Source organism: Eumetopias jubatus, unplaced genomic scaffold (genome assembly GCF_037043125.1).
Source record: "Eumetopias jubatus isolate StellerSeaLion01/CBP00866 unplaced genomic scaffold, mEumJub1_p1.0 scaffold_5, whole genome shotgun sequence".
NCBI classification, from domain to species: domain Eukaryota; kingdom Metazoa; phylum Chordata; class Mammalia; order Carnivora; family Otariidae; genus Eumetopias; species Eumetopias jubatus.
In genome coordinates, this window is record NW_028274811.1 from 56252665 (window position 1) to 56280443 (window position 27779).

Consider the following 27779-nt stretch of genomic DNA (forward strand, 5'->3'; position numbering starts at 1 on the left):
AAAAAATCCATTCTCTTCAGAATTGTAATTCCTTTTTCAGAAAGCAAATCAAGGAAAGGAGAAGCTATATGTATAAAGCTGTTCACAGCACTGTTATATATGACAGCAAAGAAAAAAAAGTAGTTTACAATCCAAATGTCCTATAACAAAGGAAAGGCTGAGTGAATTAAGGTATGACCATTAGATAGCCATAAAAATCATGCAGGAACATGGGAAAGTGCTGCAAATATATTGGCGGTGGGCAGAGAGATAAAAAGTGTATATGTATGTGGATAAGATTAGAAGAGCATTCAGAGTGGAGAAAGGGGAACCCTCCTACACTGTTGGTGGGAATGCAAGGGGTGCAGCCACTCTGGAAAACAGTATGGAGGTTCCTCAAACAGTTGAAAATAGAGCTACCCTACGACCCAGCAATTGCACTACTGGGTATTTACCCCAAAGATACAAATGTAGTGATCCGAAGGGGTACGTGCACCCCAGTGTTTATAGCAGCAATGTCCACAAGCCAAACTATGAAAAGAGCCAGATGAATGGATAAAGAAGACATGATATATATATATATACATATACACATATACACAATGGAATATTACACAGCCATCAAAAAATGAAATCCTGCCATTTGCAATGATGTGGATGGAACTAGAGGGTATGATGCTAAGCGAAATAAGTCAATCAGAGAAAGACAATTATCATATGATTTCACTCATACGTGGAATTTAAGAAACAAAACAGAGGAGCATGGGGGAAGGGAGGGAAAAATAAAACAAGATGAAATCAGAGAGGGGGACAAACCATAAGAGACTCTTAACTCTAGGAAACAAACTGAGGGTTGCTGGAGGGAAGGTGGGTGGGGGGAGGGGGTAACTGGGTGATGGGCATTAAGGAGGGCATGTGATGCACCGGGTGTTATGTAAGACTGATGAAACACTGAACTCTACCTCTGAAACTAATAATACACTACATGTTAATTTATTGAATTTAAATAAATTTAAAAAAGAACATTCAGAGAACTATAATGGTTTTGTCAGGATGTTAGAATTATGAATATAAATGATTTCTGTTTACATATCTTTTATTCTATAACAATGACAACAAAAAAAGGAAAATAAATTCACCCAAGTCACAGACCATATTTTTCCCTCAGATTCTCTTCTGGCTGTTTGTCTTCTCCATGATTCAATCCCATATGCTCCCAGGAAGGACTCTGCTGCTCTGTGTGAAGGCCACACCTGAGGCCAGGTGAACAGTCAACACATGGGTGTGTTGATACACTGATCATTTGTCTTTGAAGCAAAGCTCAAGCTGTTTGTTAGGCATCTTCCCAGGAATATCTTTCCAATAGTGGGAATAAATTTGCAATCATCTGCTCTCTCTGCCAGGGTTTCCCCATAATCAGTTTCATGAAATGAGAAGCCACTTGTCCTAGTTCATATGTAGATTTGTAGATCCCAAAGGGAATAAAAAATATATAGAACTGATCACCTAGGAATCAAGCCTATGGGTCTTCAATATGATGATAAATACCCCGACCCGCAACCGCTACCAAAAGTCCAAATCCTTCCATGAGATTACTGTGGATTTGCATCATTGTCAAGTTTGGCAAGACTGAGAATTAACCATAGGTTAAGAGTAGATGTTAATTTTTATTATGTCGAAGATTCCCCAAATAATTTTAAAAGCCTTACTCCTTGAGGTGGATTGTGATTTGTGAGTGTGACCTGCATACTCCTCGTCAGCTTGGGACATTGGTGACTGTTATGGCTTTACACAGGATGACAGAAGAACACTGGTCAGCGGCATTTTCCGAGTGGGTGGGAGGCACAGAGATCAGCCGTATGAAATAGTCCTTAGTTTAGCAGAGGTAGGAAAGGTGGTGATATTCAGAACAGAGGGGAAGTTCATCAGGAATCAGCCACCAACCAAACCTAAGGGCCCAGGGGACTCACCCCAAGGCAGGGGTCCTGGTGTGGAGAGAAGAGGCTTGATTCTCCAGGGACCAAGGGACCTGACATGAAGAACTCGATCTCCCCTATCTATAACTTCCACAAAGTAATCCAGCACCCAGGAATACTCGTTTGGATAATTCATCTTAGAAGAGAAGTCAATCTGGAGGAGAATGAAGACAGATCCTGAAAGAGTCCTTCAAATTAAACTTCAATTTCAGGTGCCCATATTTTGTGTATTATACACACGACGAATTCTTTAACTCTGAAGTGAAATTAACTGTGCTCTTCAAATACTGGGCAAGTGTCATAAATGGAAAGAGTCTTTGTGGGGAACCAGTACCAGGAGAGAAAGGAAACATCACGAATTCCAGGGGTTTCATTTTCGGACCATATTTTACTTTACAATCCGAGAGAATTAACATCTGCTAGCAGCATAATACCAAAATGCAACATCAATCTATTTAAAACTCCTATAATGGGAAATATGTCTTTCAAAAATGGTAAAAAAAAAACAACAAAAACAGCTGTAACATACATATAGTACATTCACTTTCCATTCTCAAAGAAAATTGTCATTTTTGTTTTCATGAAATATGTCAAAAATATATATATATATGTGTCTATATAATATTCACATTCTGGAAGGCAAGAGAAATCTTCAGATTTAACTCTGTAAATTTAAACATTTTATTTGTGTATATATATACATATTTTTTTCCACTTAGAATAACGAAAACATTAAAAATAGCAGCAACATTGATCTTTAAATATTATAATGTTATAGTAGATTGTTCACATAATGTAGATCTATATTAGTAGCTCCTTCATTATTACTATCTAATACAATTTACAAACCTCAAGGTCCTGGTCTCATTGCCAAATAACTTAGAATCTAGATTCAATAAATACTATGCAAAGGATGATTATAGAACACAGACTGTAGAACATTTTCTAGACCAGAAAAAAATCATACCAAAAGGTTTTAATCAGGTCTGAAGGAGGTTCAAAGACATGTAAGGAAACTGCAGGATTCCCAAGGCAAAAGAGATGACCCGACAAGCTCCCTGAAATGTTGAACTGAATCCCAGGAAATGGGTTCAATGGGGACAAGAAGGCACTGCCATATCTTCATGGGACCATGTTTCATTGGAATATGGCATGAAAGTAATTAACAACTGGAAAATTTCCAGGGATAGAATCATTTCTCACCAGGAGGCAAGACACTGGACAGGAGATCGATATTTACTTTTCATTTATTCTGATGGCCAAAGGCATAAAAACCAAGATTTCAGCGGGACCTTGTGTTGAAGCCTAGAAGGCAGAAAAAAATTGATCCAAGCCACTGGATCGATGTGCTGATCCTGTTGGCTTAAAAAGAACTTCAGATGTGTTAACAGAATCCCCTGAATTCAGTGACTCTTAGGTTAATGGTTCCATAACACAAAATTACACTAACTCCACTGTAAAAAACCTACATATAATGATAATCTATGAGCTAGAAGACTTAAGTTCAACGTTCGGGAGTGTAACACTTTGAATTATTAATCAAGTTCTTATTTTTAATCAATAATTTTAAAAGAGCTAATTGAATTAAAAAAGAGACCATTCATGAAACCATTGTGCAACATGATTCTAAAGTCCTATAAATCCCTTTGTTTCTCTTCAGGCACCACCTGTCCCAGTACCTGCCGCCCCACCCCCGCCTCCCTAACATTCACACACTATATGCCCCGCCAACAGAGTCTTCTGACTCTGAATTGAAAGGGTGAGGCACCAATAGGAAAATATGCTTTGGCAAGCAGGAAATTGGACAATTCTTTGAGCTTTCCTGAGGTAGTGGAGTTTCTCCTAATATTCTAATGGTTAAGAAAAGTCTAGGGAGCTGAATTAAGAGACAAGTGGAGTGTTGGTCACTATACTTAAACACTACCCTGAAATTGGTGGTTTCAATGGTTATGTGATTATCCCACACTCCAACACCTTTTCAGTAGAATCCTGACTGCTATGCAGAAAACTTAAGATATTAAGGTTGCTGTGTAACTAGGGCAAGCCTTGAAGGCATTGTATAACTCATTACAATTTGAACTTGATTCCTACACATTTCTATAAAAGTACCTGGCATATAGTTGGAACTCAGTATGAGTAGTTACTGAGCTCTGATGATGGACTGTTTAAAATCTCTGATTTAGCTCCATAAGGTTACAAGGAAAAACAGAAAACACCCAACCAAATGCAGGCTAATTGTGGCCTTTGTGCATGGAATTTTGGACACCTCGCAAACTATGAGGAGGTTAAGCTCGAATGGTACTGGGCGTGGTATAACACACAAGTCCACATGAGCTCTATTTATCGGATACTTTCTTTCTATCGTGATTTTATCATGATGTGATTACGGGATTTTTAGCCATAAGGAACTTTTTTGAAGACAAAGTAATCCATTGTCTCTGTTGCTCTTCAAGCTTTTCTGCCAGGCATTTAATCAAGACAGGATCCACCTTAGAATCAAATTTATTAGCAAACCAATGTCCATCATTTATAAGCCACCTTAATTCTGCTGCTCCAAAGATACACACACTGCGAAGGTGGGAGCCGGTACAACGGGGATACAAAAGCCCTTCGTGATAGTTCCATTTGACAAGGCGGGTCTTACTCTGTAAGTCAGACACATCCTGGGCTGACCTAGAAATCTCCCCAGGTATTCCTGGTACCCGAATTAAGGTAGCCCAAAAATGTTCATCAGGCGAGTATGTATCTTTAGACCAGGCAAAAAAGTCTTTAACAAGGGAGTTGTTGAAAATATATTTAACAAATGCTCGACTTAAAACAAAATAAGCACTGCCCACAAATATCTCAATGTTATGAGGAGGGACTTCCTTGGAGATGTTTGTCCTTATTGGTAGCTTCACATATTCATAAGGCACCTGTCTGAGTTCATGGTGGTAAGTGAATCTTTCCATTTTACTGTTAGGGGGTTTCACCGTTTCTAACATATTTGCTCCATTGAGTTTCTTTAACTCTGACACTAATTCAAAGTTTGACTTCAAAGGAAAATCTTGCCCACACAGATTGATAACATATTTCCACTGAACCGAGGACCTGAGGAGGTCTGACAAGCAATTCAGATCAGCTTGGAGTCTGGAAATGTGTGCATATTGTACTGTCTCTAATTTGGAGGCAATGAAAACATTGGGGAAGCACTTAGCTAAATTGTTCATGGCAACTTTGAAGGTATCAGGTGACTTATGGTCATAATGGATGCAGTAAATATTGTGCTGGTTGTATATGGCATGAAGTAGCCTTTCAACCATAATGGCGTCTTTATGAACGACCAAAGAATAGGCTATTGGGAAGCTCTGCTCCTCCCTTGAAACAGGCTTTTGATGGTACCTTCTCAGGGTCTGATAAATGTCACAGTCACTGGTTATCGCCACAACATCCTCATCATCCAAGTCAATGATGTCTCTCCTTCTTATTTCCAGACTCTTGCCAATTTCCAAAGGTGCCTGTTCATAGACACCTGAACAGTTAACTTCATACCTGACTTCATTTTTCACATTGGTGTATCTGTTCCTTACAAAAGGTGAGGTACTCAGGGAGGATTCAACCAAGTAAATGCCTCTTTGAGGGAAGAGGAGGCTCCTCACATTTAGAAGCTTCAACAAGGAGAACAGCCATAGAGTTACAAACAAGATGAAAACTTTCTGCTGTGCTGGGTATTTAAAACAACATTTGAATGTCTTCATTCTGTAATTGGAAAAAGGAATAATTCAGTTAAAACAAGAGAAAGAGAACTAAGAGAAAATTAGTTCCATTCAATCAAAATTCACTGGGTACCTTTCACATGCCAGGCAGAATGCTGGGCCCCAAGGTAAATAAAACAAGGTTCTCACCCTTATGAGAATCCAGAAATAAGGGAATGAGAATATATAGAATACCACAAAAATCAAAATCCTGATTTTGTGGTATTCTGTGTTAACTATATCTGAATTGTGAGAGATGTTGGTTACCAAAAAGAATAGCCAATTATGTAAACTGCTAAAATATAGGTACTGTGTAACTTTTGCTGTCTGCTCTTCTGCTTAGCATATTTGGGGAGAGATTACTCTGGTTTGGGCAGAATTGGTCTACACAATTAGATGTCATTAAGGGGTCAGTGGAGATGCAAATGGCCCACCTGAGCCTAAAAGGAGCATCCATCGTGAGTCTACCTTCATATCCTTATGAGATACAGATCTGAAGTCAGAAGGGGAAAGCCCAGTGAACCCCACTGCTATAGACTGAATGTTTATGTCTCTCCCCAAATTCACATGTTGAAGCCTAAGCCCCAGGGTGATGGCATAGGAGGTGGGGGCTTTGGGAGGTGATTAGGTCATGAGGGTGGGGCCCTCATTGATGGGATTAGTGCCTTTATAAGAAGAGACCCCAGAGAGCTCCCTTATCCCTTCCACCACGTGAGGTATGGATTAATTACATCCATACTATGGGAGAAAGTCTGAGACACATCTGCATCTGCCCTTGTGGGACGATCCCCATGCCACACTGCGAAAGAGAAGTAAGCAAAATGCATAACTGTGTACAGTGTGCTCACATGTGTGTCAAAAAAAAGATATAAACAGTATCTACATGCAAAAAGCACATGTTGGCAAGCTTTCTCTTCCTTTGTCACAACTACTCAACTCTGCCACTGTAGTGGGAAAACAGCCACAGATAATGTGTAAACGAGAGGGCTTGGTTGTGTTCCAGTAAGACTTCATTTACAAAAAGGCAGGTGGCTGGCTATTTCCAGAAGGATACCATATAGACATGACACCAGGAACAGGAGCTGCTTTGCAGGGGGGGGGTGGGTGGGAGAGGATGGAGGATTAGGGGCCTGGGTAGGACAGAGATTTACTTATCACTGAATATCCTTCTGTACTATTTGGATTTTTAAAAAATGATTATACACTTTTTTTTTTTCAGATAAAAATAGGCTAATCAAACGGAGGCACAGATGAATTTATTTTGGGAGCAGCAGGAAGGGGGAACAAGAAAGCACTGTCCCAAGGTCTGAGGACAGGAGGGCCGGCTGAGTTCATAGGGCAGCTTCAAAGAGGTTCAAATCCTGAGACTGGGGAGGTCTGTGGAGCCCGTGTGCAATTTCTTAACACATCTCAATAAATCTTAAATGAGGACATATCATTGTTCTCCATTTTCTTAGAGAGAATTAACAAGCAATTTGAACCTGATTTATTTTTGCAGATTTCTTCTTTACAGGTCAATTGAAATAGCTCTCCCAGGAAGGACACAGCCTCGTTCACCTTCATGGAATCACTTTCATTAATTAAAGAACACCACCTTACCGACAATAAACTGTCCTCCCCAGTCGCACCGCCGTCTCTCCTCTGTGGGTTTCCCCGGGGCCCTGTTTCACACTGCTCTTCTCACGCACGCCGTCCCTAGCTGTCTAGATTGTGCCTCCCACGCACGCATTGCCAACACCTTTGTCTCCAGCCCTCACCTGCTGCCCAAGCTTCTGACACGAACATCCAGTTGCTTGATGGACATCTCCACCAGCCAACCTGCAGGCACCCCACCTCAAGTGAGTCCCACACTGAACTTGACATCTTCACCTCTCTGGTGTTTTCTGTGTCAGTGTATGGTGGGACCACCCACTCAGGGGGCCAAGCTTGAAATGTGAGAGTCATGTGACTCTTCCATTTCCCTCCCACCCACATTATCAAATCATCTCATCGAGACCAGCCTTTCTTGTCCATCCCCATTAACTGAATCAGCATCCAGGGAATCCTAGTCAGGCTCAGGGCCCTGGATCAGCAAACTGAAGAGGGTTCCATCCACTCAGGCTCAAGGCCAAGGTTCTTGCCAGTTGTTACAGAGCACGGGAAAACTGACTCCCTATGCACAGGGCCACACAAACTACAACCCAGGAAGCTTGAGCACGCATTTATTTATTTATTTTTTTGTAAAATTTTATTTTATTGTTATGTTAGTCCCCATACATTACATTACATCATTAGTTTTTGATGTAGTGTTCCATGATTCATTGTTTGTGCATAACACCCAGTGCTCCACGCAGAACGTGCCCTCTTTAATACCCATCACCAGGCTAACCCATCCCCCACCCCCCTCCCCTCTAGAACCCTCAGTTTGTTTCTCAGAGTCCATCGTCTCTCATGGTTCATCTCCCCCTCCGATTTCCCCCACTTCATTTTTCCCTTCCTACTATCTTTTTTTTTTTAAACATATAATGTATTATTTGTTTCAGAGGCACAGGTCTGTGATTCATCAGTCTTACACAATTCACAGCGTTGAGCACGCATTTAGAAGTAGGTGTTGTGATAAAATTTGACTTAGAAGATTCATCAATCCCAAATCAAGCTATCTCATCATTGTCCTAATGCATGGTAATTAGGCATACATAGGAAGGAGCTTACATAAATGGCTAGAATTAGAAAGAATCTTACCCAAAGTAAATTTTTGCTTTGTCTTTTCTCCCTTTATTGGTCCAGGGGATCTCTACTTAGCGCCAGTTAATGGTTCCCCCTGATACCACACTGGTAAAATGAAAAGATCCCTTTAAGTTTCCTTCTTTTTTTCTTTCTCTTTCTTTCTTTTTCTCTTTCTTTCATTTTAAAGATTGTGTTTATTTGTTTGAGAGCGAGAGAGAGTGAGAGCGAGAGCGAGAGAGAGAGAGAGAGCGAGCGCATGAGCGGGGAGGAGAGAAGCAGTCTCCCCGCTGAGCAGGGAGCCCGAGCAAGTCTTCCAGAGTTGTCGTGGTGTTTATGATCCCGTTTAACTATCATCTTCACACGTACATAAAAAAGCAAATACTGGCTCCCTGTCCTGTCACCCATGTGCAAGGGCTCCTTGCACCCACACTCCCCCTTCCTTCCTGAGAACACCTGGAGCACACACTTCCTGACTCCAGCCTGGTGCCTGGAGAGTCCGATTTGAGCTAAGGGTCATGGCTGCCTGCCCAGAGAGGGAAGGTGGCAGGCATGCTGTGAGAAGTCCTGTGGGAACTGGCGCTGGGGCCCATGTCTGAGCTTCACCAGCCAGGGACGAGAGGTAATTTTAAAGGAACAAGGGGAGGGAACTGGGACAGCCCGGGCATTTGGCTGTCGGATTCTTCTTCTCCTTTCCTACTCTGGGCATCTTTAAGGAGGAGAGCTCGTCTGTCTACGGATCAGCCCTAGACATTGGGGGAACCAAATAGCTGTCCAATACCACCCTGTCGCAAGTCAAAGTAAAACCCCTTCCCTTGCTTACCGTGGTCAGAAGTTCCTTTGCCTGAAAGCATTCTTTTCCCCAAGTTAGAAGTAAAAAAGGGGGGAGGTGCAAGCCCTTTGTGTGAAGGAGCTTTTGTCAAATCCTGAAAGGGACTGTGGGCCTCTTCCCAGCTTTGGTGAGAATACCCCAGGGCACAAAAGCCCCAGGAAGTGAGAGACCACAGTTCCCAACCATGGCTCTGCTTTCCTCTGGACAGAACCTGTGTGTGACACCCACAGGGAAGCCACAGAGGGTAGAGGTGGGCTGGGGGCAGGCACCTGCCCGGAGTGGCACCTGTCTCCCTTCCCTGACACCTGCAGCCCGAACTCATGAATCCCCGCAGGCCCCAGGTTTGGAGGGATGGGAATGAGCTCCCAAGGTCTGTGCAGAGCTGGTGGGGGTAAGGCTGCGGTCCTGCTGGCCATGGGGTTCCTAGGAAACTAGGGCAGCAATGCCACCTTCTGCAAACACCCAGCCCTGGCTCCTTCCCTCTTAAAGGCCCCAGGAGCAGGAAGCAGGCAGGTGTTTTGCTGCCAGGAAGTAGTCTGATAATTACATTACAAATAAGTGCCCACCCACAAAAGAAGGGCTCCTTCACCTTCCACCTGCCCAGACAAATAAGGAGCCCGGTCTACCGCAGAGTTCACTGCCACACAGGTGCACGAGTCCCTAGCAAGGAAGACAGGACTCAGAAGGACATGGTAACAAGGCTGGATCGCTACAGCGCCACGGAAATAAGGTCTGTTTGGATAATTCAATAAAAACCCAACAAAGATGTTGAATGAAGCCTTTTCCCCCAAACTCTCTTCCCTACCCAGCCTTTCCAGGCACTGTTTACAACCTTAAAAGACAGCAGGCACAGAAAGGTACACCCAGCCAAGTGATTATAATTGTAGTCAGGGCTAAGTGGCCACAGCCATTAGCTGCTCTTCCACGAACCCTCCTTAAGTCAGCAATCAACTGTCAAAAAGCGCATGCTTGCTTTCTCAAGGGAGGAGGGAGAATGGTAAATCGGGACACAGAGGAAGGAGGCTGAAGAGCAAAGTACTGACTCTGGTTTAGCTTAGGGACCAAGAATGAGGGACCTACCATCCATATTTGCAGATTAGGTGGCCTATGCCCCCTCCACTCCCCTGACCCTCTTGCTCCCTCCCTGCACACCTGCACTCCTCTCTAGTAACTCAGACAGGGAGTGTGGACTTGGGAGAGAATAGTACGGGGGCTTCAGGATGCCGCAGACCTGGGCTTAAATCCCTGGGGGAACGCTTAGCAGCTGTAAGACTGATCCAACTATTCAACCTCTGAAGCCCAGTTTTCTTGTCTCAAAACGGGAATGAGAAATCCCCTTCCGAGCTGCTGTGAGGGCTCAGGAGCCCCTGCATGTGAATAGGGTCATCCCACAGAGAGGCGCAACGTACCTGACACCTGTGCCCAGCTTGCCTGACTCCGAAACTTGGGGTTTCCTAGTACATTACATAGGATGCGCTGATGGGCAGACAATGTTAAGGAAATGACTGACCCCTTTTCTGGCCAAAGTAGGAGGTGGAAATGTCAATCTGGGAGAAACTGAGAGCTAAGACCTTGCTCAGGGGCTGAGCCAGAGAGGCGGAAGCCACACAGGGCCCCACAGTACACGTTCCCCACTCTGGCCCCACAGCCAGGACTTCTGCTCGGAGGAGGCCCCCCATTCATCTCAGAAACAGCCTATGGAGCACCTGGACCCTGGACAAGTCGCTCAAACTCTCCACATCTCCGTGTGCACATCAGTACAAGTACGTTCATAATAGCAGCTACCTATGGGGATTTGGAGGTTAAATGGGGTAATGCATGCAAAGCGCTTTAGCACAGTCCTGACGGTGACTGCCTGACCAGGGCTGGCTGTGGCTTCATCTTCATCATCATCTTCACCCGCATCACTGTCACCTGGGCATCTAGCTACTACCCTCCTCCTCTGCACTGACTTCCTTAGAGATCCTGCCCAGACCTATGGCTTACTGTCCTATCTTTTTAATCTCTCTTCTATTTCCCCCCAAAGTTCTGACATAAATTCAATGTTTTAGAATTAATGCCTGAATGCCTCCATGTACTGTTTATTAATTTAACATCATCATTATTATGAACGTAGAATCCCCGAAGAGTCATTACGTGGGGCAATGTTCTAAGTGCTCTGCATGTGTGCAATCCCCTCAGTGGATCAGTGGGGTAACTGCTACCTTTAGCCATCTTTTACAAGACAGGAAACTAAAATACAGAGTGACTGAGAAATCACCCAAGGTTATATAGAGCTAGGATCCGATTAGTTGAAACTTGAGCCCAGAGAATCTTGCTCCAGAGATGCATTCTTAACCCTCTAGGTAATACTGTCTCTTGGAACATAAAGTTTTCCACACCAGTTTTAGTCCCTGACTAAAATTTCTCATTACCATGTCTTACCTAACTGTCCTACAGCTGAAACAGGAATGAAGATCAAATCACCTATCGCCCTGAGACCTTCCACCCAGTGTAAGGGATTCTGTCCATGAAGAATCAGCCTGGAGCTTCGCTGGGGGAGGCACACATTCTGTTCCTGCGGTCAGAGGCTGGGGCAGTCCAGGTGCTAGTGAGGAGACCAGTCAATCTTCCCGCCATGGAGCCCACTGAAGGAAAATAAAGCTAGCTCATCCTATGAATTCTTGTCTTATATCCCATCACTGACTGCTTACTGATTTACTTGTTCTAGTAGTGACCAGTCACACAGTTTGGGTTCTCTGAGAATTACTAAGTAGTTTGGAAAACTTTCTGGGTGAAATCTCTCTCCACATGAAGAATATTCCCTCTGTGGGCAACCTTTAAATTCTTAAACTTGGTATCATTACATATTACTGTGAAAAACGGGATTTGAAGAGTTTATTGACTTAGAAATGTCAGGATTTTATTTCTTCCTAAAGTTTTACAAAGAAGAATCATCACTTAACTTAATATAAAGATGAGCTTACTTAAAAAAAAAATCCTGATCTAGTTGAATAAGCTAAGGTCCTTTTACCGCAGCTCCTTGATTTCAAAAGGTCATCGATTCTCCCCTTGATGACATGCTCATCACCAAACCAAGAGAAAGTTGTGGAGTAAGACCATCAGTGGGAGGATGACTCAGCCAAGATGCATTTCCTTAACACCCCCACTGCACCTGAAGAGTCTGTAAAGGAGCAGAGAGGCAGGTTTCTTGCCCAGATGACCTTACATTCTCATTGTTCTACAGGGAAGACCGCAAAGGCAAGTAATGATCAGACTGTGAGTAGGTAAATGGTAACCACAGAGAACACAAGCATGATGTGACTCGGTCTGAAATACAACACAAATGGAGGACACATCCTCAAGTAATAAAAGGTTATAGGCTCGAAAAGGAAAGGAAGATGTTTTTCCATTCTGTTTATAAAAGTAAACACTTCCATTTTTTAAAAAATGAGAAAGTTAGTCAAGTCTAAAGAGGAAAATAAAGCTCACCAGTAATCCACCCACCTGCCAAGAGCATTCTGGGGCCATGATGTCCTTCCAGACTGTTTGCAATAAAGACACCTCTGTGGGCTTTTGCTTTTTAACAAGGAGTCTCACCATATAGGCACTGTCTTACCTGTTACTTTCATTTCACGATACACTGTGAATAAGTCCTATTCTAAACTGTGGAAGTCCTATTCTAAACTATGTCTGTAAATTGTTAAAAACTAAACCACTTCTGAGATAACATACTTTCCTATAGGAAAAAAAACCCTTTTCTAGAATAGAATTTACTTTTCTGGGCCTTCTTCACCAAAGCTTAATTTCAGAGCCTACAGTATTAACCACAGTGCCAGGGTGTCTCTCCAATCTCTTGGCAGGAGTAGACCCTGTCGGTTCGAGAACCCTGTTGGTTCTACATCTAGAATGTGTTTTGAATCCACCCACCACCACACCCACACCATTCCGCGGGAACCACCACAGGCCAAGCCATCATCAACTCTTGCCTCTAAAGGAAATAACTTCCTCACTAGCCTCCCTTGTGTCCCTCTAATCCATTCTCTGTACTGTAGCCAAAAGGATCATTTAAACACATAAATCAGACCGCTCCCCCTCCCTAGTTCCACTCCCTATACTTAAAACCCTTCACCAGGGTTTCACTGCACTTGCAATAAAATCAGAAATCCTTCCATGGCCACAAGGCCCAGCCAGTTCCTGCCTGTACCTTTCTCTCCAAATGCATCTTATTCTGCTCTTCTTGACCATACACTCTAAGCAACACCTGCCTTCTAAAAGTTTCTAGAACACCAGTCTCTTCCCTGCCTCAGGATCCTTGCACTTGCTGTCCCCATGTTCAGACCATTTTTCTCTGGATCCTGGGGTTACTGGCCCCTCTCTGTCCTTCAAGCTGTAGGAGGAATGTCCTTTCCTTGGGTCTTCTCCGATCACCCTTCTCTAGTCTCTTTCCTGACTGTTGAACTCCTTGTTTTCTTTCAAGCACTTATCACAGCAGCAGTAACTTTGCTTGCTTGCCTATTTCTGTCTCCCCGACAGGCCTTGTTCCTGCTCTACGTCCAGCTTCAGGTACATACCTAACTGGCACAGGGTAGTTATTCAGTGGGACAAAATTAGAAGTTCCAATTGGGGCTGTGCCATCAAAAACTCCTCAAGTCAGGGCTCCTGGGTGGCTCAGTTGGTTGAGCGTCTGACTCTTGGTCTCGGCTCAGGTCATGATCTTGAGGGTTGCGGGCTTGATGTTCTGCGCTCAGCGTGGAACCTGCTTGTCTCTCTCCCTGCTCATGTGCTCTCTCTCTCAAATAAATAAATAAATAAAATCTTAAAAACAAACAAACAACTCAAGTCACCCTGGCAAGTCATTTAATCTTGGGCACGTCCTTACCTCCCATGTGTTAAATGGAATAATGTTTTCTCTATCCGGCATTGCTATCATGAAGGTCACAGGCATGGACCTCTACAAGAAGAATGGTTTCTTGGGAACACTGGGAAAGACTCCATACCAAACTCCATGGTTTTCTCTTTCTGAAACAGCACATGCACTGTTTCCTGCATTCTGACATTCTGATTATTTTGTCTGTTTGTTTTTCACTCCCTGACGACATTCTTTTTTGCTGTCTGGTGCATATATATTTTCCTGTGGACATACACCTGTCTTGGATTTTCAAAGACAGGAAGATAGTTACTCTAGTTAATCAGTAGAGGGTTTTTTTTTTTCTCCATTTGCTCAATATCTTTTGAAAGACTGATAACCAAATAATTCCTTTCAAAGCAACCAGTTCTGTGCAATTATAATTGGCTAACCAGCTTCTGTAGCTCTATGCATGACAGAAGGTATAATATTTCCCTTCAGTTCAGTATCTTTACGGGCAGTTCTCCAGATAGTGCAAAACTGCAGTGACTCGTTAGAGCATCCCTAAAGACCACGTCACAAACAAAGCAGGACTGAGGACCGCACAGCGGTGTGAGCACACAAAACATACCCTCAAACGGGGCCTCTGCCGACGCTCAGTTGCTCAGGCTGTCAAGTTAACACTGTCTGGGTGCAGGAAAGCAGGACAGCCCTCGTCCAGCAGGGATGTGGTGGAGGCACCTGCAGAACCTGTCACGATGGAGAGCTTCGGTCTACAAGTACAAACGCTACGGTCACCACCTTTGAGAATAAAGGTCTGAATGAAAACGCCGGGCATGAACATCAGTGTGTCAACCACCTGTTTGTAATTCTTTCAACTAGTAACTTCACTGGAGTTTCTTCATTTCAGGGAGATTTATGGGGTCATTGAAAGTCATAGGAGAAACGAGCAACCCATACTAGGCTGTATTTACCAGATGGTGGTCCCTCAAAGTCATCAGAAATCTGGGCTGCAGCAATGGAGAAAAAAAAAAAAGTGCAGAATTCAGCCAGGTTTTTATAGTCACAAAAATTGGGAAGTAGCCAGCTTGGTTCTGGCTTTGTTGCATCTGGTCCACAGGGCAAACATCAAAAGTTGACTGTGTATCTTGCTGGACAAAACTACGGGTCTAAGTCTTTAGCAGAAAGTCTAAAGGGCCATAAATGATACTACTGATTGAAGTTTCTATTTTGTAACGGTTTGTGACCCTCATTATGTTGCAAAACATTAAGAGCTTTTTTCTACAGAAAAAACAAAAACAAAAAAAGAAGGGTGGGATTTCAAAAACATCTATGCCCTTAAATTTTAGCTTCGATGGAAACGGCTTAAATAAAATGTTTCCTCCTTTTTAGATAGAAAAGATTACCAAAAAAAAAAAGAGGTTAATTAATGTATTTGACCTCTGCCTCTCAAGCTTTATGAACAGCAATGTTACATTCCTTTCTCAGGTTCTTCTCTTCTTTGCCTTCCACACTTAGCTGGACATGATATAGAGCCAAAATATTTTTTTTTATGTTCTAAATGTAAAATGTGGGTTGAAAATATCTTGGCTTCTTTTTCGACAAGGAAGAAAAACTGAACCGAAAAACATTTGTGTCTTTCTTTAAAATGTACGCTAGAAAGAGAAAAAAACTTTCTTCACCCAAGATCGGCATATAATTTCACCCCCCAGAAATTTCTAGAAGCACTTATTTGGTATACGGCTGACTCCATATTTTATACTGGCCAGAATTAATTCCTCAAAGGTTAGGTAGCAGCCTAAGAGATATAGTAACTCTGATTTGTATGTGAGCACTTGAAGTAGAATCTTTAATGTCCGTAACTACATCACAGAGGCAGCCCGGGGATAAACAGATGAGAATGAAGAATACGGATGGCAGAAATGGCTTAAGGCCAGGCCACACTCTCCGTGAATGGATTAGACATGCTCAGTTTTAAATCACCCGAAAAGGGCCTTTGTTTGTTTTCTGTGTTTTGTTGATGTGGTGGGGAGCTGAGCTGGAGACTTCAAAATGCTTCTGCACTTCCACTAAAAAATTCAAGACCAGCTACCGGGGCGTGACTTGATCATTTCATAAAGATCTGTGCTTCTTGGCTGAAAATGTACGTGTTGTCCTGAGAGCTTGTATGCATACAGACACAACAAAGACCCAGGAATTTAAAATTAAGATAAAGGGGTGTAACAAATACGATCTGCAGTGCTTGAAAAAATTCTGACCAAAGAGGAATTTCAAAAGCAGGGATTTCATGTAAAATGTCTCCAGAAGTCACATCTAGAAATGACTCCAGGAAGCTCTCCAGTTGGCATCTCCTACAAGGATGCATTCTAGCAATGGTTTTAATTAAGATAACACATCTCAACATACAGGTTTATATTTTAGATTAATATAATGAAAAAGCAAAAGACTGCTTAGTTAAAAGCAGTCTAAGCAAACATATACGCCAACTGTATAGAATGCAAAAGTAAGAACCAGACTCCTCAGATTTCCACACAGATTATAACGTCACAGTTGTGAAAACAGTCTGATGCGAGTACCCGAACAGACAACAGCTCAGGGGCACGGAATTCGGAAACAGACCCGGTAGGTAAGGATGTGATCTACGGCTCTGGTAGAGACAGCCAGCTGCTTTCCAACACCCATCCTCCCTTCCTTCTTTACGAAGAGAACTCTGACATTGTTGCTGGCAGAAATGTGCCCCCCCCGCCCCCGCCACAGCCTTTCCCTTCAGCCTCCTTTGTAGAGGCATTTTTTCCCCTCTGCCCACTTCTCTGCATGGAACTCTGACATGATGGCTAGAGTTATAGTAGCCATGTTGGGACCATGAAGAAAAGGCCAAGGGAATATCAGAGCCCTTAGCTGAAAATCCTCAAACCACTGAACCAGCAGCAGCAAACACCCACTGTGCCTTCTTGTTATATGAGAAAAATAAGCCCTTATATGTCTAAGCAACTTTGCAAAGACACACATTGAAAGATGACCATGTGAAAATGGTAATGCTTCACACACGGACACAAACACAAGCAAGAAGACGCTTACATTTAAACCAGGTTACAACAACCAGGTACAACTACTTGTACAACAGTACAATCCTGTAGATGGTCAAGTGCCAAATTCTAGGTTTCAGGCGATGTGAACTTCTCATCTGTGTTTAGAGGCAGACAGAAGTTTCAGGTAAAGATCTGAGGAGAGTAGATGCCACGATTTACCAAACTAACTCTGATATTGGCACCAACACGCTCGCCACGCTTCCGGTAAGCACTACTCAGCTCTCAGCAAACCTCTACTTTGTAGGGCTCTAGCCACAAGCAGGCAGGTGGGCCACGAGATCTCTGAAAGTCACCTTGCAGGCAGGCTGCCTTCTGGTGAGCTTATGTGTAACAAGCTTGTTACCTATCAAGGAAGGTATCAGTACCACATAGGGTGAACCATGTTGTGTCCCTCCGAGCCCCTTACCTGCCTGACCCATTCCTCTCTTCCCTGCCACACCTGATCCCCTGCATCTCACCCTCCTGCTTTACACCTCTGTGTACAACGTAATTGGTTTGGAATTTAAAGCCAATGGTTCTGAATTTAAGTCCTGACTTTACTAAGAAGCCGTCGCCAGTCTAGTGAGTCCTCTGCCTCCCTCCCTGAGAAAGTGGGCCAGGGTGCTAACTCACACGGATACTGTGACGACTAACTGAGCCCATGCACTGCGTACATTCTGGCAGGAAAAGCAGACTGGCATATAGCCTGCATGGCAGTAAGGGGTCAAAAGCATTTAAACAAGCAACAGCCGGAGGAGGAGCACCGAGGATCATAGGCCAGGGGCTGTTCTGCAAGCAAGGACTGGGCTTCACCAGCACTCCTGCACCCAGAGACCACCTCCCAGGGGTCTCCGCTGGGCCGGATGGCTCAGAAGCCATACCGAAGGCTTCCACATTCTCCTGGCCGAGGGGAAATCAGCCTGTGCCCTCTGTAATATTCTTACAACTTTTCTGTAGGCTTGAAATTTTTTGAAAAGGGTTTTTTTGGGTTTTTTCCTCCTTTTTAAAAGTCGGAACCATAGGGGTAAACAGGAGTGTGCAGGATTAAAAGCCTTCAAAATTCCCTGCCTCAAACTGGGATTCAGGCAACTCATTTTTAGTAGCATGGTCTTAAACATCTCTGTAAGTCTGGTGTGACTGCTGTCTTCCTTCTGTAATTATAGGTTCCAAGTCTTACATGGTTCACTACTTTGCTATAAAAATATCTTCTCTTTTGTTGTTCCATATTTATGAACTAGTTGATGATCATAAAAATATTCTCTCTTCTATTATTTTATTTTGGTTAAATATACTTAACATAAAATTTACCATTTTCATCATTAGTGCTAAAAAGTCTCTGCTTCTTAGTTTACCCTAGAAAAGCCATTCCATAAATATTGGAGATGTCATGGATGGATGAGTGGGTGGACAAATAGATGGAAGGATGGATGGATAGATGGATGGAGAGGTAGATGGACACGGATGGATCAATGGTTAACATTTTAACCATTTTTAAGTTCTATAGCATTAAATATATGCAGTGTTGTACAACCATCACCACCTCCATCCACAGAACTTTTTCATTTTCCCCCAGGTGAAACTCTGTACCCATTAAACACTAATTCCTCATTTTCCCCTTTCTGCAGCTCTAGGCAGCTGCCCCTCTGCTTTCTCTTTTTATGAATGTGATTCCTCCAGGACCCTTGCATTAGAGGAATCATAGTATTTGTCCTTATTTTACTTAACATAATGTCTTCAAAGTTCATCTATGCTGCGGCTAGTAAGTTTCTTCCTTTTAAGGCTGAATAATACTCTACTGTATGTACATACCACACTGTTTATGCATTTGTCAACAGACACTTGCGAAGCTTCAGTCTTTTGACTATTATGAATAATGCTGCTATAGACATGGGAATACAAATACCTATTCATGTCCCTGCTTTCACTACTTTTGGACATATATTTTATATATACCTTCATTCTTATTTCCTACTTCTATGCCCCTTCAGCTGGTTGCCCATCCACCCAGCAAACTTTTCCTGTGTGCCTACCACGTGCCAGGGGGGCACTGTGTTAGAATCTGGAGAGATAGGACTAGAAACTGTCCCGCCTGGAGGAATCCGGAGAGGAATGAATAGTGAGGTCCTAGGTGACCTGACAATACAACCCAAGAAATCCCCATTATTGTGATACATTTGAATTTTATTGTGTTAAAATGATATCTCAGAAAAGATAAGTCACCAGCTAGCATGGAGAAATGGTTCTTTTATTCAGGGATTTTCTTGGCACAGTGGTGATTATATGTCCCTCCTTTTTAGGATCTTTTCTCTGGTTCCACATTCCTTCCTTCAGCTCCATAATCTCCATAAAAGTATTTTTTCTCGATCTAGTCTTCGCAACTTAATTGGTGTCTACCTTGTGTGTCACTCCACTTCTGTCTCCGGACCCATCTGGGACATCTAACTCTGCCCGCGTAGGGCAGGGTGCTTTCTGGGAAGGCGAAAGGAAGAAAGAACCGGGTGGTAGACCATGGCTGAGCAGAGGGAGCCCCTCCTTGCTGCACTCAGGTGGACTGTGGCGGTGGGGGTGGGGGGGGAGCGGGAATGTGGAGAAAGGACACAACAGTGCAAATATTCCAAATATGCCACAGTGACGCAGAGGAGCAGAAGGAAGAGAAAAGGAAGCTTGGCAAGCCCAGGAGCTATGCAAAGCCTTGTTCTTCCTGGTCGTGGGCACAACTGACCACCCTCTGCTGCGGTTTCAATGAGCTGCTCCGTCATGGGCTGTCTGGATCAGGAAGATGACCGGGAGAAATACCAGGGTTTGCAGAGCCTTTAGAAACAGCTGCAACCTATCCAAGAGCAGACAGGCCAACTGTTTAAGTCTGAACATAGACAGGAAGCTCTCCTCCAAAGGGACAGGGGGAGAAAGAAAAGCAACCAAAGAGCTAGAAGTACAGAGTATTCGTGGAGATTTACTTGAGGTTACAAAGAGCTCCCTTACCACCAGGCACCGGTTTTGTTTTTTGTTTTTTTTTTTGCTTGTCCGGGTACGGGAACACATTCCATCAAAAGACGTTTGGTAGCATCTTGGGGGAGGAAAGCAGGGCTTAGATTTTCTTGAGCCTTTTGCAGTTTGGTTTAAGGCTAGTCTTTCAGGGCAGGGGGAGGGAGGCAGGAGAGGGCTTGAGTAGAACTGGATAAGGATCATGAATAACAGTGTAGGATTCCAGGCCTTTCTCGTGCTCTAGCAACCATGGCTAAAAGCATTCTTGCCATCAAGTTGTTTTGCTTTTTGCATTCTTAAACTTTTTGTGTGCAATTGTATTATCCAATTGTACTCCCTTAAGACGTGAACAAAATCCTACAGTAAAAGAAATTTTCAAGAACCCGAATCTCTTGGCTAAAAGTCAGCTTTAGCACAAAACTCATGGAGGTCCAGAGGTTGGTGGTGGCAGTGAGGGGTGGGGTAAAGCAGAGAGAAAGGACAAGGCACAATTATTGCCTCCGATTACTTTGAAATTTCTCAATTCATCTTAATCTGACTATAATTAAGCTGAAACTTAGCTCTGTGTTACCTACAACCCCCCCCCCCCCCCCCCGCCAAGCTGACGGTGTAAACAAAACAGGGAGAGGGCAACACTCATCACAGACATGGAGTTCCTAACTGTGTACTGGCAGGTGCCTGGTGGGGGGAGCGGGCACTGAGACTGGAGTCAGAGAATACGGTCCTCATGGAGCAACCCCGTGAGGGATGCTCCGGAGCAGCTACAGTTTAAATGCAAACAACGATGGGGCGGATGACAATTCTTCGGATGTGAGCCCCACAAAGACTGTAAAAGATGCCAACTTTTTAAGCCACATTAACTGTGAGGAAGGGCTCTAACAAAGATACTCACGTTGTTATTAATTCCTCTGGCCAGGACATCAGCAGCCAGATCAGCAGAGGACACAATGGTTTAGAGGAAAGAGGACAGAGGGAGGATCCAAACAGACTTGGACAGACTTGAATCTAGTACGATGCGATTTAACGCCGATAAACACAAAGACTAACATTTAGGTCCAAGAAATTAACTCCGCTCATACCATATGGAGAAATGGGGTTTAACAGGAGCATTTGCAGAGAACAGTTCAGGGTCTGGCAGACTGCATGTTTGGGAGGAGTCACCGTTTGTTGGGTATGAGGCTGCCGAAAGATTTTTTTTTAAAAAGGCAGCAAATGCAAACCAAAACCCAAATCAGTGTGGTCCTGGACAGCACGAGAACCACAGAGCTGCAGAACATGAGAGCCCAGAGCGCTCTTAGAAAGCATCTTCTGGGACGCCTGGGTGGCTCAGTCAGTTAAACGTCTGCCTTCAGCTCATGATCCCAGGGTCCTGGGATTGAGCTCCAGATCGGGCTCCCTGCTCAGGGGAGAGCCTGCTTCTCCTGCTCCCTCGGCTGCTCCCCCTGCTCATGCGCATGCTCTCTCTGTCAAATAAATACATAAATAAAAATCTTAAAAAAAAAAAAAAAGAAAGCATCTTCCACCAGGTTAGACCTTGCGGGGGAGGAAGGGATGGGTTTGTGTCTGGGTACAACCCTCCACAACGGTACTGACTGACAGAAGTTAAGCAGAACAGTGAGAAGCCAGTGACCACAAGAGGGAAATGGAACGTCAAGACTGAAGAAATAAACATTCAAGAGGAATGAAAGCTGGCTCCAAATATTAAAACACAGGCTGCGGGGCCCCATCCCCAGAGGTTCTGATTCAGCAGATGTGAGTGGTCTTGGAATTTCCATTTCTAAGTTCCTAGGGGATGTTGATATGGCTGGTCCAGGGACCATACTCTGAGAACAAGTGCCCCAACCAAAAACAATTGTAATTCAGAAAAAAATATGTATGTATTTCTGAGATTTTCCTAAGATACCATGACCAGTTCCCAGTAAGCCCAAATTAAGGAGAATTTACTGGTTTTAAAAGCCCACACAGGGGCGCCTGGGTGGCTCCGTCGTTAAGCGTCTGCCTTCGGCTCAGGTCATGATCCCAGGGTCCTGGGACCGAGCCCCGCGTCGGGCTCCCTGCTCGGCGGGAAGCCTGCTTCTCCCTCTCCCACTCCCCCTGCTTGTGTTCCCTCTCTCGCTGGGTCTCTCTCTGTCAAACAAATAAAATCTTAAAAAAAAAAAAAAAAAGCCCACACATTTATTTTGAAGATTATGCTCTTTTTAAAATTTTATGTTGCTAAACACAAGTTCCGCCTTTACTTCTGACCCTTAGCATTTCTTATGAGTTCAGCTTCACAAAATTTTGTTTCTGTGCTGCTTCACTTTCTGACATTTTATACGGCAGACAGTCTCCCTCTGGTCTTCTTCCATGCCTCCTGTACTGGAGTATTATATTCAGCAAGTCAAGCTTCATTACATATTAAAATGTGACCTGTTTTTATCAAGTGGTTTCTGGCTTCCCACATCTTCTAAAATAGGAAATATTGATCCAGTCCTTTCCCCCAAGAGCCCACACTGAACCCCTCGTGCCCAGGGGCCCTTCAGGTCTCAAACCAGCTGCATTCAATTCCTGATTAATTTTATTTGATCTTATATGCTTGTAGCTTTAGTCTTTCGATCCCAATAGGAAAATTACCAGCCTATGGAATGCATACAAAATGACATGCAAAGCAATGCAAATTAATACAAACCATACACCTCTAAATTGCTTGGGAAAAGTCTCCAAGCTTTGACATTGATATTATCTGCTTTGCCTCTCTACAGTCTGGTGAGCAGTGACCAGATTCTTTTATTAGCATTTATTTTTGATGGCCCCCAGCACCGGACACTTGGTAGCATGCTACATGGAAGAGGTGCCTCTGCCTGTGAGTCAGGCAAATGGAGTCCAAGACTTAACTTCGCCGCCATTTGGTTCTATGGCCTTGTACAAGTTCTCGCAATTCCCTGGTTCTCAGATCCTACATCTGGAAATGATGGAAGTGACATCATCGTAATAGAAACCACCAGCACTTGGGCTTACTGAGCACCCACCAGAGGCTGGCACATTGCACGCCCATACTTGTGCACACGCGCGCATAGCATTTACACATTGCGCATGCACGATGCACACATGCTGTCCTCCCAACAGTCGTGGACAGGGTACCATAAAGATGCGCCGCACAGGTGTGGCGCCACTTCGGGGATCAGGAAGCTCGGACAAGGCCACAAGCGGGGCAGTGGCATGGCCAGAAGCCAGGCCTCCGCAGTCTGGCTCCAGGGCCCCTCAGCCATGCCGCAGCTTTGTGGCATGATTCCCATCCATGTCTTCCCAAACGCAAAGTTTGCCTAACCTACAAAGTAAAAATTCAAATTCCACGGTCATATATGCTTCAAAATATTGTTTCTGTAAGATGGTGATAGTTAGTTATGTGAGTCTGATATCCCAATCCAGCACAATCAGGCTGTTTTTACCTAAAAGGACTCCCGATATCCTTTCCTGCCCACTCGCTCCATCCCATTCACATATATATTATGTGCAAGGCTCTCTCATCTTAAAAAAGCCTTCCCGCTGTCCTGCCTCTCCCTTGAGGAGTGGCTTCCAAGGAGCTAAGTGTGGAGGCTGCCACCGGTCCTGGGCCCACACCGTGCCCCACTCCACGTAGGATGCTGGCTCCCACATGGGCTTTGGTTGACACTCTCACCCCTCCCCACGAAGGCAGGGGCTCTGTGACAGGCCCGCACCCCTGTCCCATCCACCCTAGGCTTTAAATAGTGCCCCAACACAGATGGCCCCCACTTGTCTGGAGCATCAGCCGGGGTCTGGAAAGCAGCTCAGACTCAACCAACCAAATCTATCTTTCCTCCAAAATCTGCCCCTCGTCTAATGTTCTCTTTTTTGTAAATGGCAGCAACATCTGCCCAAACCTGGAGGGACTCGCCCTGCCCTCTGCTACACAGAAGTAGCCACCAAGTCACTCCAGAGTTGGCCTTGAATCTAAGCACTTGTGTAACCCTGCTGCCACCGGCTCAGCCTAGACCACCAGGCCTCTCACACCCTTGGAACAGTCCTGTTCACCTTCCGGGCACCTCAGATCCATTCTCACACAGCAACCTCAGTGTTTTGAATGGAAATCTCAGCAGGGTATCTCAGGCGTGAAACTGTCCAGAGGATGAATTCCACAAAATGGCCCCAAGATGTGGTCTCATCTCATCTCACCTGTGCTACTCTCCCTTCATGTCAGACTGGACCTCTCCATTCCATGAACTCTCTGCTAGCCCTCTTCTGTCTTAGGGCACACGGTTCCCTGGGGGGAGAAAACTCCTCTTCTCCTTCTCCTCCCGGCACTTAGTGTAAGGCCTCCTACTCATCCTTCAGGCCCACCTTAAATCTCCCCAAGAAGGCCTCCTGCCTCTACCCCAGACTCAGCACACCTGCGCTCCCACAGCACCCAGCACTGGCCTCACCCACAGTAAGCTTAGCTCAACAAATTTGGACTCATGAATTGACTTTTCAGCCCTGCATCACATAATCTATCTTGCTGTTTTCTTCCTGCCTCCCAGCCAAGGAGGAAACTCTTTGAAGTAGACACAGTTACACTTCTGGTAGGGGTGCTAAGATACACCCCAGGTCACCATCTCATACTCCCCAAACTAGCTCCAGGAGTCACTGATTCTCACAGGAGAGAGCAGAAGCTGGGCACCGTCATATATACTCTACTTGCCCACCTCCCCGTCCCCCATGATCTGAGTTCATTCCAAGTCAGACTGATAACTATTTACTGTCTGCCTGTCTTGAGGGTACTTATTTAGCATTATGCCATCAAGTATCAACTTTGACTTACTCCCGAATTATGCTATTCACCCCTACCTACCTCTGGTGATTATTGTGGCATTTAGCAAATTACTGTAAACATGGGAATGAGTACAAGTAATAAACAGGAGAGAATCACCCCCCCCATTCCCCTATCAGTTTTCCAAATTCAGTACCATACAACCAAATTCTTTGGCTACTGTTTCTATGCCAATAAAGAAGATAATTGAACAGCATCTTAATTGGTCATTTCTCAGACAGTATTGGATCCTTAGAAAGTGCAACATAGGAAATGTTCTCTGCAATAATTCATTTATTTTTTAAAGATTTTACTTCCTCAAGACACTGTCAACAGAAGCTGTTGACAGTGTCTTGAGGAATGGAAGATCAAAAAGGGTGACTTCTATGCCTACCAAACCGCATGGATACTTAATATTATTCCTAATTCCCTTAATATTCTGGTTCAATTTTACGGATAAGAGGAAAGAACAAGGGCCCAAGGGCTAACACCACCTCTTCGCATACCCAGTAAGGGGGCAAAACACAAGTTTCCCAGGCTACAACGACCCAGAAAACCGCCCCCCAAGACAGAGCACTTAGTTCTAAAATTTACCAAGCAATACCAGCTCACTCGCACTGTTAGCCTAAGTAAAGATGATAAACTGACTTGAGAGTCCAGATCTCTTGGCTCGGATCCTCGGAGGTTTCCAGCCAGCCGGAGAGGCGCTGCCACCTCGCCAGGGGGACGTCCCGGTCAGCTCTGCGGCATGGAAACTTGACCTTAAAAAGCGCAGAAGCTTGTCCCTGGGAAGGCACCGCCGGGAGGTCTGTCCCACAGCTTCCGATACCCAAACTGGTAAGACCCCCTCCCCCCAAGCACCTAGTTCTAATGGAGAGGCCACTGGCGCAGCCCATTCCCGAGCGCCTCGTCCCTCTCCCGCCCACTCGCCTCCCGCCCACCAGGGGCGAGGACGCCCACGGCCCGGGTCTCGGGCAGCGTCGCTGGGCCCGGAGCTGGGGCCAGGCTGGCGGGCTAGTCGGGAAAAGCGGGCGTCGCGACCTGCCCCTCGGCGCCCCTCACCTGAGCAGGTCTCTCTGGCCCTCGGGCCGGGAGGACTTAGACTGCCGGACCCCCGCCTCGGGAAAGGGCTCGTGCCCGGAGCCGCGTTCTCACCGCTCCGGGAGAGTCTGGGGAAACCCTGGTGCGCACACGCCGCGCGACTCCCGGCCGCCGCGCCGGTTCCCGAAGTTGCCGCGTCCGCTTGGCGCGCGGCGGGGTCGCCCACAGTAGCCCTCGGCTCCACCTGGGTGCCGGCGCCCTTCCTCCCCGCGCCCGGAGGCGCGCAGCCAGGCGGGGGCTCAGCCCGGGATCCCGATGCGGCACCCCGCGGCCGACGCCCCAGCCCTCCCTCACCCTCGAGAGCAGCGCGGCGCCCAAGTTTTCCCCAGCGGGAAAGTGAAAGTCTCGAGGAGGAGAGGGTCCGGGCGTCCGGGTACCCCGCGGCTGGGATCGGAGCCCCGCACCCGCCACCGCGGGACAGCTCTGCACCCCGGCCCCGGACGTTCCTCACTGGCCTGCGTGGCCAAGTCGACTTACGAAAGGGAGCAGGGGAGCCCCGAACGCGGGGTCCCCGCGGCTGCAGAGGCCACCCGGGCGGGGGCCGTGAGCTGCGCTCCGGGATCCCGGCCCCTCTGCTGCTGGCGCGGCGACGGCGGCGGCGGCGGCTCGCTCCCGCCTCCTCCCCTTTCGCCAACTCGGCGGCGCGCCCTGCTAGGGACTTGCTCTCCCTCGGCCGGGGGTGGGAGAGCGCCGAGCGGCCCCCATGACGTGGAGAAAGGAGGAGCGCCGTCGCCGCGCTCCCGCAGCCGGAGCTCCCCCCCCCCCCCGCACTCCGGGGTTCCCGCTCCACGTTTGGGACAAAGTTCTGAGGCGCGCGCGGTGCGCTACACTCCCGTCCAGCCGCGCGGCTCCCCGCCGCTGCCCTGAGTGTCACCCAGGTTCGGTTTCCTCCCCGCGGGAAACAGACAAGGTCCGAGGTCTGGAGACCTAAGAGACTGGCCCAAAGTCGCTCAGAGGGCGGTGACAAAGCAAACTTACATCTGCGACTCCTTGCTTTTCCCCAAGGCTGTGCTCTGTGAAGCGCTGGCCCTGCACCAATCGCCCGGCTCTCATTGGTGAGCCGAGGACAGTGTCCCACGCAGCTTGGCGAAATATCTAGGAACAGCGTGGGAAGGTGGAGGTTTATGGCCAATAAATTGGGTACAAAGTTGTTTTTCAATCAGTGCCTACATGCCAAATAGACACTCTAGGGCTTCCTTTTTACCCTAAAGCGGGGGTGAGGGCGGCAGCCTTGAGGGCGCAGGATCCGGTACCAACCCTGCTCACCGAATAACTGAATGAAAGCAAGCACAGACCTACTTGGCCAATTGGGCAGTATCTACGACTTGAAATACACCAATTTTGTGATGTGGACGTGATGCAGGCAGACTAGTCTGAGGACCCAGAATGGGGGTCCCACAGGATCAGCCAAGAAGGTTCTTCAGGCAAGATGGAAATCAAATGTTTACCAGGAGGAAGTGAAAACGGAGTTTATTGAATAGCGCGAGTGACAGAGAATAACAGAGAGAGTGTGAGTGGGAGATTCCAAAAGGGGGGGAATGAATCTAGTGGTTGCTTGGGGTTAGGGATTTCTATTGGAAAGGGGTGCAGGGTACCTGTTCCTTTGGTAATCCAGGGTGTGGTCCAATCGAAGGTGAGTGACAGGTGATTAATAGGTGTTATTTTATAAGTCATTGAAAGTAGGGGGTGGTGATGCCAGGGTCAGCCCGGGTTTGTTCAAAGCTAAAGCTTTTGGGATCTGGCTAGATGTTATCAGGTGTTTGAGGGCCCAGTGCAAAACTCAGAGA

The 27779-nt window shown here is 45.7% G+C and overlaps 2 protein-coding genes across 6 annotated transcripts in view; both read right to left on the reverse strand.

The window, feature by feature from the left end:
- Positions 1-27779, reverse strand: part of LOC148164359 (uncharacterized) — a 44936-nt gene that overhangs the window by 11422 nt on the left and 5735 nt on the right. The window contains exon 2 of the mRNA XM_088023180.1: positions 26470-27087. Coding sequence (XP_087879306.1) covers positions 26470-27087 — 618 coding nt within the window. The remainder of the gene's footprint in view (positions 1-26469; positions 27088-27779) is intronic.
- On the reverse strand, positions 955-27193 carry GCNT4 (glucosaminyl (N-acetyl) transferase 4). 5 transcript variants are annotated; one of them, XM_028114465.2, is made up of 2 exons: positions 26971-27193; positions 955-5693 (listed from the first exon to the last, which is right to left on the reverse strand). In XM_028114465.2, the coding sequence occupies exon 2, from the start codon at positions 5690-5692 to the stop codon at positions 4328-4330; it is 1365 nt and encodes a 454-aa protein (XP_027970266.2). In that variant the 5' UTR covers position 5693; positions 26971-27193; the 3' UTR covers positions 955-4327. The 5 variants fall into 5 exon arrangements, with proteins under 5 accessions (XP_027970266.2, XP_027970269.2, XP_027970265.2 ...); XM_028114468.2 differs by lacking the exon at positions 26971-27193 and adding an exon at positions 25954-26191; XM_028114464.2 differs by lacking the exon at positions 26971-27193 and adding an exon at positions 25540-25838.